Source organism: Solanum tuberosum, unplaced genomic scaffold (assembly GCF_000226075.1).
Source record: "Solanum tuberosum cultivar DM 1-3 516 R44 unplaced genomic scaffold, SolTub_3.0 scf00262, whole genome shotgun sequence".
NCBI classification, from domain to species: Eukaryota; Viridiplantae; Streptophyta; class Magnoliopsida; order Solanales; family Solanaceae; genus Solanum; species Solanum tuberosum.
Genome location: NW_006239186.1, coordinates 235808 through 246170, shown reverse-complemented (window position 1 = coordinate 246170; position 10363 = coordinate 235808). Strand labels below are relative to the sequence as shown.

The 10363-nt window shown below is 32.5% G+C and overlaps 1 protein-coding gene across 1 annotated transcript; it reads left to right on the top strand.

Moving 5' to 3' along the window:
* The first annotated feature begins 1123 nt into the window (after positions 1-1123).
* LOC102603772 (plant UBX domain-containing protein 4-like) lies at positions 1124-5006 on the top strand. The gene is made up of 4 exons (XM_006357893.2): positions 1124-1670; positions 2700-2973; positions 4254-4349; positions 4440-5006. Exons 1-4 carry the CDS (start codon positions 1234-1236, stop codon positions 4818-4820), a joined length of 1188 nt encoding a protein of 395 aa, XP_006357955.1. The 5' UTR covers positions 1124-1233; the 3' UTR covers positions 4821-5006.
* The last annotated feature ends 5357 nt before the right edge of the window (positions 5007-10363 follow it).

Genomic DNA, 10363 nt, shown 5'->3' with positions numbered 1-10363 from the left:
ATGTAATTTTTTAATTGAAAAATATGAAGAATTATCATAAAAATAAGGGAAAATGATCTGAAAAATACTCTAACTTTGGCCAAAATTGTTGTTACGATACCAAACTTTATGGATGACCTTTTGTCTCCCTGCACTATTTAATAGTGTATTTTAAATGTATATATGTGTCCACGTGGACATGTTACTATTTATAATTATGCAATATTTATGATGTCCACGTAGGCACATATATACCTTTAAAATACACTGTTAAATAGTGCAGGGGTAAAAGGTCATTTCCAAAGTTTGGTATCGTTACAACAATTTCGATCAAAGTTTGGATATATTTCAGACATTTTCCCTAAAAATAAGGAGTAGTGAAGGTTGTGAATGTTATTATACATGATATTGAAAATAATGTAAATATACATGAATGTGAAAAGTGAGGTATAAAAAAGGGTTTAAAGAGATATCTTTGTCATCTACATATTCTATCCTGAGATAAGTTATCCTGTAATTACTATAGCACCCAAGGGAGAAATAACTTATTCCAATACTTTTATTAATTCGGGATAAGTTATTTCGAACTTGCCAACCAAACAACAAATTAAGTGTTACTATAATTTAATCTCATGACTATTTGATATTTATCCTTTACACCAAACGACCCCTAAATGTTATGATAACCAACATGAATTGTGGTGCAATGGTTGGACTGTTTCACCCTTAATTAGAAATCTCGATTCCAGCGTCGGACTCCATAAACTGGTTGGGAAAAAAATATAAAAAAGATACTCCTATTATGATAAAATTAACTTATAATTTTATCCAAAGTGAATTATAATTTTTAAAGAATAATAAGGTCCATCAATATTTTGTATAGAGATCTTTTGCAATAGTACTCTTACATTGCAACTCAATGTAAGTATGAGTTAGACATAGAGGCATATTTACCAATTAGACATCATTATAATTTATATTATATTATATCATAATAAATAATATTTCTTTTATTTTCAAAAATTCACAATCTTATTTTTCGAACACAAGGTAAATCTATTTGTGTATAATAAGAATTCTTTTACTAGACTCGATGTTGGACTGTATAGAAAATAATACTAAGCCTCTTTAATAAAAGAGGAAAAAAGAAATACTCAAATCTTCGGCGGAAGAAACGAATATATACCAAAACTCTACAGTCGTAGCGAAAAAGAGAAAGAGAGGAAGACGAAGAAGCATCAGAATTCAGAAAAAATGGAAAATCAAGCAAATCTCGCCGCCGACGCACAAAGAGAAGAACTTGTCAACACATTCTGTGAGATTACTTCTGCTTCTAAACCTGAAGCCCTTTTCTTCCTTGAAAGCCATAACTTCGATTTGGATGCTGCTGTTTCCACTTTCTTCGAGAACAGTACCTTTGCCGCCACCGCTGCTGCTGCCGTTGATGAAGACGATGAAGCTCCTGTCCCTGCTTCCGCCGCCACTAACGTCGCCGCGCAAGGCCGTTCTCCGTCGCGCTCGCGATCTCCCTCTCCACCTCGACCTAGAAACCCTCCAACTTCTAGCCGCGGCGCTGCTGGGAGGAGAACTGGTGGAATTCACTCTTTCTCTGATCTGAATCGTCGTCCTGTTACTGGGTCTGGGAGTGACTCCGATGAGCCTCAAGAGTATTATACTGGTGGAGAGAAAAGGTATAACTGGTGATACTAATGCTACTTTACTATTGGCTATGTATTGCTTCATTCATATGTAGTTAGTACTAATAAAGGATTGGCATTGATGTTCTATCATTAGTTTGTTTTTGAGTAAGAATTGGAGAAAGTGTTTGAGTATGATATATTTTGAATTTACTAGTGCAGAAATTTGAGGCCTTTGATGAGAGGAATATGTGAAAATTGTGATGTCAGTATGCTTATCATTCCTGTTTATTCTTAATTTACTGTTGTGTCTGATCAATTTGATCTTGACAATGCAACCGGGTTCCTATATCCTTCCACCAAGTACAAATCATCTAGCTTTTTTTTTGCTTTTACCAAGATTTGGATCCTGGTTTCCATAGCTTCATTCTATATAATTGATCACTATGTCACACCCTCGGGTGTGTTGATATGTGTATTTTGATATCACAATGTTGCATGATGTAGTTGCTTATCAATGTGACATGTTTGTGTGTTGCAATTTTGGCTGTCTAAGCCAATGGAGCCTTGACCTAGTATTTATGGAGGAGTTGCTTAGAGTTGAGACACTATCAGGTTCAAATTTCGTTGATGTATGGGGTCGAGTTGAACTTATGGATTCAATGTGTTTTCCCTACTAGTGTGTCCTGCATGTTACCTGTTTTCACCATTTCGTGGTGTAAATATAGGAAATATTCCTATTACTATCAATCTCACGATTTGGGTTTGGTCAGGTTTAAGGCTTTATGATTTGTTCATGTATTCAAGTATTTTTAAAATTGTTGGAATATGGAAAAAGTGCTCATCATCGAAAAGAAAACTAAACATGTGGTGCTTTATAAGAATTTGTTTCTGGTTCACTAGATTGCATCATCCAATTCCTTATTCTGTTTATGTAAGATGGAGAAAGCAAACATTGTAAATACATAATTCTTATTCTTGAGGTGTTCTGTTACATGGATACACTTGAATATTTCGGACTTGTATTGTAGAGACGCAGTGTGCATTTTTGCTAGTAATTTGCTTATCAAAATCTTTTTGTAGCGGAATGCTTGTTCAAGATCCATCTAAGGCAAATGATGTGAACTCAATATTCGATCAAGCTAGACAACATGCAACTGTTGAAGGACCTCCTGCATCATCTGGCTCTAGAAGCTTTATTGGAACTGCTAGAAGACTTACGGGTGAGACTGTGTCCGCTGCTCCTCAGCCACCTGAGAGTGTTACTCATACCATCACTTTCTGGACCAATGGGTTCACTATTGATGATGGACCCTTGCGGAGGTTTGATGATCCAGAAAATGCCCCTTTCGTAGAGGTAATGTCAGTCATGAGTTTTACCCTTCAAATATTTCCTTCGTTGCTCATCTTTCTGGTTCTACGTTCACTACACATGTTCTCCTCAGCTGAGTCAACTAAACCTCCTTTTGTTAGAAAAGGTGTTCACAAAAATGTGTGACATTCTACTCTTTTTGTTGAAACTGTTGTGAACAGTGTTATCAAAGGTGAAAAACACAAAAAAGCTCTAAGGTGCATTGGGGCTTTAAGCACTAATGAAGAAAGTCGCAAATGGAGGAAAAAATAAAAATATGTATGTGTAAAAGGATTAAAGAGGCATGTTATAGGTTGGAAAAATAGTGGGTTTTAGGTTATGTTGTTTCTCCTATTCTTCGTCGGCTATAAAGCTACTTCCTGTAGCTATGGGTGACAACTGAATGGATGGTTTCCTTCTACTAAGGCAATAACTCCCTCCCCCGAATATTTTGTTTGCTTTTGAATGCTTCAGAGTCAGACCTCTAGTTACATAACTGTTATGATCCTAATCGGGTCGCCCAATATTCAACCTCGGTTTAAAGTTAGCGACTAGCTAAAACTTTCTCTAAAAGGTACTAACTTAACTCTTATCTGAAAGGGAAATTTTGAATCAAAGTAACAAGCTAGTACATGTTTAGAACATACCACCCAAGTATTCTGATGTGTATCGAAGGTAATCTCATCCAAGGTAGTGAATTTGAAGCAAGTTTGTGCCTATAGTATTGAATTTTCTTGGAGATCCATTATCTTTCACTGGAAGGAACTGAGAATCTAAATTTGAAGTCTTCTTAGGTGCTCCTTAGAAACAAATGGAAAACCATATGTTGTGTTCCAGGTCAAATCCTGAAACTGTTTTGCATCTTGCATGTTTATGGTCGTTTATGTCGTTGACAATTTCCCCCCATCTTTGCATTGGCAAAAATTAAGGACATAATATGAAACAAAGATTATTCTTTTCTTTTTGGTGACTGGTTGTTGAACACTTAAACTTAATAAGTTGAATTAAACTCTTTATTCTTACTCCCTTTTCTTTTGCGTAGTGCACTAAAACCTGATACTCCATAGTAACTATTTTTCACGTGACTGTTTCCCTGAAGTAATTTCATGCTGTTGGAATTGGAATTATATTAACTCCTATTTATTCATTATCTATACCACGCCAGATGTTCTATGGATACAATTATTAGGCAGAACCACCAATGACTTTTGCTGGTTTATGCTTTTTCTATGTTGTGTTTTTCTTTCTCCACACTTGCTCTTAATATTTTGGTATGTGTAATTCAGAGTATCCGGAAGTCTGAGTGCCCAAAAGAACTTGAGCCAGAAGATAGGAGGACGTCTGTCCGAGTTAATCTGACAAGGAGAGAGGAGGACTGCCCTGTACGTCCTTATTTCTCTATTACCAAGGGCTCTCAATTATGCTTCTAAAACCTTTGCTCTTCATGGTAACACTCTTTTCCTTATTTGCAGGTACCAGAGAAGCGCCGTGCGTTATTTGAGGGTGTGGGAAGAACTTTAGGTAGCACTAGCAATGCTGAACAAGTAGACTCAACCGCTACTATCTCATCATTCACCGCAGCTCCATCCCCATCAGTGGGCCTAGTTGTTGATCAGTCACAGCCATCAACCTCAATTCAACTAAGGTTGGCAGATGGTACACGAATGGTTTCTCGGTTTAACTACCAACACACAATCAGGGATATTCGAGGGTTTATTGATGCATCAAGGCCTGGTGGATCAAGGAATTATCAACTGCAGACAGTGGGCTTTCCTCCCAAACAACTGTCTGATCTGGACCAGACGGTAGAGCAAGCTGGCCTAGCCAATTCAGTTGTGATTCAGAAACTTTAGCGGGTTACGACTTCTCTGTTATATCTGCTGCAGTTACACCCAGAACCATGCTGATTTCAATGCTATCTTTAAACTACACATACATTTCTAATCACAAGTAGGGCTAGATAATGCTTTTCTTGGAGCCTACTGATGGAATTCTCTTTTGAAGTTGAGCAACATTCAGAAAGTTCCTTCTACTTTCCATTGTCGTCTAAAATTTGCGTTTTGTATATTGCATGTCTTTTTCATACTTATGATATGTGTTACTTGTGTTGAGAGTCTGGAAACAAACTCTCTACCTTCACAAGTTAGGAATAAGAGACAATACACATCACCCTCCCAAGACCCCACTTGTGGATGATACCGAGTATGTTGTCTGCATTGTTCTGTTTTCCCAACTTTACCTTAGTTCCAACTTCCAACAGAAAGCACATTTAGGACAAAACTTGCCCTGCATGTTTAACTTAAGTATGAATTAAACGGCATTATAAGGCCAGCTCTAGTGGTCTACACTAAATAAATTTCTATGCAAGATACTGAGTTACAACAATGGGGCTAGAAGACATCTAATTTTAGCAGTAACCAAGCGGGTGGGTTCGCTTGGTAGGATGTATAAGAATGGTATTGAATAAAGTGTATTCCGTAGTAATATTGATATCAATTATGTTGAGAATATTTTTACCCATCGTTTAATTTGGTGCATTAAAATAATATGTACGCATAATTTCTAATAAAAAACATTTACAAAAATATCCTCCATAAATACCGTGGAAAGGATGTGAAAAGGTTTTAAGGTCTAGTTATGTCTTTAACCATGCTAATGCATGTATTAGAACTCTTGCAATTAGCATGTGTTAGAACTCTTGCATTGTTAATACTTGTATGGTTTGTGATATATTAGTTATACATAGCATAATACCAAATAGAGTGATATATAGATTAAAAAACTGTATCACATAAGATGTTAATAATACACAAAGTTAATGCATAAATTATTTATTCTAACACATTCTATCAAATGACCCATCATGTTGGAACGCATAAGCTAAAACGATAAAGTAATACGCTGTTTCCACTTATATTGTTTAATAAGTTATAACTGAATAAACTAATCATGCACACTGGACATATGTTTCATATGAATTTGAAAATTATATCCTTTTGGAATATCTCTTGAAAATTATTTTATTTTTGTTATTAAATCCAAAAAGTAATCGAATATTGGCTATTTTTTTTTTTTTATCACTGTCCTTATGCGCTTATAGAATTTTTTGGTTGTTAACAGATAAAACTTTCCTGCGTGAAATAGGATGAGAAAATATTAATCCCAATTTAGAGTAGGATTAGTATTTTAAATCCTAGTTCCACTAGTAGAACAAAGAAATACTATTAATTTAGAGCCACCATTATTATTATAAATACAAATTCTTCTATTCACCCTTGTCACTTGGCAAAGTACGTCTCACAAATTTCTCAGCTATGGATTTTGCCGGTTTCTTCCGTCGTCTGCGATTATGTACGAGCAATTCCTCCGAGTAATGAGAGATTATTCAACTGACAAATTGGATGTTGATACTCATGTCATTTCAGAATTAGATACTCTATTTCAATTCCATCATGATATACTAGTTGGATATAAAATTTTCTTGCCTCCACAATTCCGAGTAACATTACCTTACCAGCAATCCCAAATACGACCCGATCTGGCTATTTTGAAACCATGTATCGATTTTATGAACAAAGTGCAGAAGCGCTTTCCTGATGATCAGGTTGTTTTTGGGAGACAATCAAGGAATTGAAACAAGATAAAATATCTAAAAAGGAGGCTTATAATACAATTGCGGATATCTTTGGTCAAGATTTGGTGGATGGGTTTTTGTGGCTGCTTTAAATAAGATAAGGGAGGAGGGCAAGTTGAAAAGATGAAAATTAGAAGTACCAAGTATAATTTATCATCAGCTTGAAAGCAAAAAACACGTGATGCGGCCTCTTAAAAGGACATATTTATGTATTATGATTATCCAAGATCAAATATTGGCGTGGAGTTCAAAGAAACATAATTTTATTTCAAATCAAGGAGTATAGTATAGGAGTTTTCTTGGACTTCTTGTGTTTTTTTTTTTTTTTTTATCTCTATGTGAATGTACTGCTACTTTGTTATTATGCCATTTAATGAATTGCATATAGTTTCATTAATTACAGTTTTAATTCTTCACCCAATTCTGTATGAAGTTGTTTTACTCTAATTGCAGACACTAATGTTACTCTCTAATTTGATACTATTCATATTAATGTACTTATTTGGCTTTAAAACAGTTATTCATTGTTTAATTTGGTGCAAACACTAATACACTCGGTATAAATGTATCCTTTAGAATTCAACAAGCTCTATTAGTATAGTAGTAGAGTCAGAATCTAACAAAGATTTACAAAATAAAACCCAACACAATAGAATATTGGAGAAAGAATTTGACTTTTTTTCATGACTATTTGCGAAAGTTTCCCTTTGTTATATGGATGAAGATATCCTCTATTGTTTTTAATGACAATAAAGAGAAAAGAATAAACATGGTTGCTTTCAATTTGGCAAAGAAAATGTTAGAGGAGTTATGGGAATTGAAGAAGAATAAAGGTTAACTAAGGGCTATTCAAGGAGACAAAGTTAATGGATGAATTTATTTTTTCTAATGCATCATACTATACAACACCTGATATTGGAACACATAAGCTAAAACGATGAAGTAGTGCCCCTAGGATTATTTAGTTCAACTTTTCATGTAACATATCTAAGATCATAAGATAAAAAGTCATATTGGTATATTCTATAATTTATATATTTTAAATTTATTTCCTTATTTTTTTAAAACTCCGTATCTATTCAAAACAAGACAAACAAATTGAAATGGAGAGAGTAACAAGTAAGGTCTCATTTTTTGACATGATTTGAAATTGGATTGATTTGAAATTTGAAGCTTTGTTTGGACATGCAATTTGAATTTCTTAAGCTGTATTTTTTCTCTCATAAAAATACAAAGTCTACAAATTATTGAAAAAATCAAAATTTCCCTAGTTCTTATACATTCTTAGTTTCTTACAAAATGTGTAAATGTTATTAAACAAGATGTCAAATCTCCTAAGATTTCACAAGATACATTAACTAGTCAGCAATAGTAGAAACTAAATTATTTTTTAATGTAATTCTTTAACATGGCATAGATGATGATATCTTCACAAAGAGCATAGAGTTTTTTTTTTACATAATTAAAATAACGGATCTTTTTTTTTTTTTACAAAATAAAAATCTATAGGTTTAGTTTTTCATTTTAAAAAAATTAAAATCACAAGTTAAAATCTAAAATCCTATTTTTTGGAAAATTTGTATTTGAAATGATTTCAAATCATACATCAAAACATTAATTTAGATCACAATATAAATTGCATGTCCAAATACCAATTATTTAGAATATATATTGTCTTAAATAATAAAATTTCTTATCTAGGACAATTAAAGAAGTATGTAATAAACAAAAACATTAATTTATTTTAAATATTATAATAATTTGAAATGAAAATTTAAGATAATTTTTTGGTGATACGATCGTCAGCATTATTTCTTTGAGTCATGAGTGATTATTCAATGTTATTGTTGCTATCGTGTCCCAATTAAATACTCTATTTCAATTACACAATGATTTGTTAAATTGGTATCAAATTTTTCCGCTTTCATAATTTTAAACATGGTTATCTTTGTTGCATCCTCGACAGCTCCAAAAGTGTAATGTTATTAACGCCTACACTATAAAGGAAATTACATTTGATCTTTATTAAAATGCATGAAGAAAATGTATTTAGTCATTTATTAAAAATCCTAAACTCCTCTAGCTTTTACCTAGGTGGTGGAAAATCTTGAACCATATGGAATAAAAAATAGAGTAAGAAATTTAATTCTTGCATTAATTTTAGGAAAGCTACTTTACATTTAAACACCAAAATTAATGGTCCAATCATAATTACTCCATCCGTCCCATTTTATGTGAGGTAGTTTGACTCGGTACGGAGTTTAAGAAAGAAAGGAAGACTTTTAAAACTTGTGGTCCAAAATGAATGATAGAAATTTGTGTGACGGTAAATCATTTCATTAAGGGTAAAATATATATTTTATAGTTAAATTGTTACTTATTATAAAAATGTGTCATTGTCCGTTTCCTTTTGCCAAATCATTCTTGTATGCACCTTGCTAAATGCCAATGGTGAATTGTTCCTCGTTCAGTATCTGTTGGGACATCTAATCCAATTTAAAAAACCCAACTTCAAGCATATACCACATTACGGGCGTGTGTTTCAGTTATATTTCATATTTAGATATACATAATTAGATGTATCTGCTTATCATGTATTCAAGATGAATATTTTTTAATATAACATATGAAATTTATAACATAATTTGGATAACATCAAAATTATTTATTATTTTTAATTATTTAAATTATTACTCTTTAATAAATATGTTTTTTAGTCTTTTCTAAGTAAATAAGATAAGAGTTAATCTAAGCCATAGCAATATTGGAGTATGTATGTATATATGTTTTTTACTTAGATTTTTTATATTAATTAGTCAATGTTCATTACTTTCAAGAATATAATTATTACTAAAAGCAAAAATGTGAAGAAAATAATCAGTTAATATATATATATATTTTTTTAAAAACTTTAAGTTGTCGAGTATGGACTTTGTATGTCTTTAAGAAAAAATAATTATTATGAGTGTTTTACTATAATATTCATATTAATTGACATGTTTCAAGTCTGGAAAAGTAATTTGAGGATAATTAATGTTAAAGTTAAAACAAAAAAATAGCAAAAAAATGAACATTTATTCCTAAAGTATTGAATTAACAGGGAAATATAACAACCAAATACATTTCTCATGTCTCAAGTGAAATTTAATTTCCTCATTGTTTGGTTCTTTTTCCTTTTTTTTTTGGTTATGATGAAGCAAGAAAATAAAGAATTGTAAGAGCAATGAAGAGTTGTTACGTGAGTGTAGTAAAATTTACAACATACGAATTAATGAATGGAAAAATAACAAGGCTGCTCATATGATTCCAATTTTGAATTTTTATTTTGTTATGTGGTTTCTAAAATTTGATTGTAAATATTTGATGTCTGATAACTTTTTGTTTAAAAATGAGAATGGAGAAAGTTTGTGCGACTAAATCTATGTATTATTTTATATAGGTATTAGTTATAAAGGGATAAGTTACTTATATATTAGTGTCACGATCCAGACCGTCGTGATTGACACCAACACTAACACTCCGGTGGGAGAACCACTACTACAACTCAACCCAAGCAACTAAATCAAAACTAAGGCATTTAAGTACACGAGAGCAGGAAAATACTAAGGAAAGAAATAGAGTTCCCATAAACTCTAACAAAAGTCTAACAATAATAAACTAACAATGCGGAAGTAATGCCTAGAGCCTGAAAGTCAATGTACCAAAACATCTAAAGTTCAACAAGTCTAAACAAGAAGGGATACAACCCCAAACTAATGAACT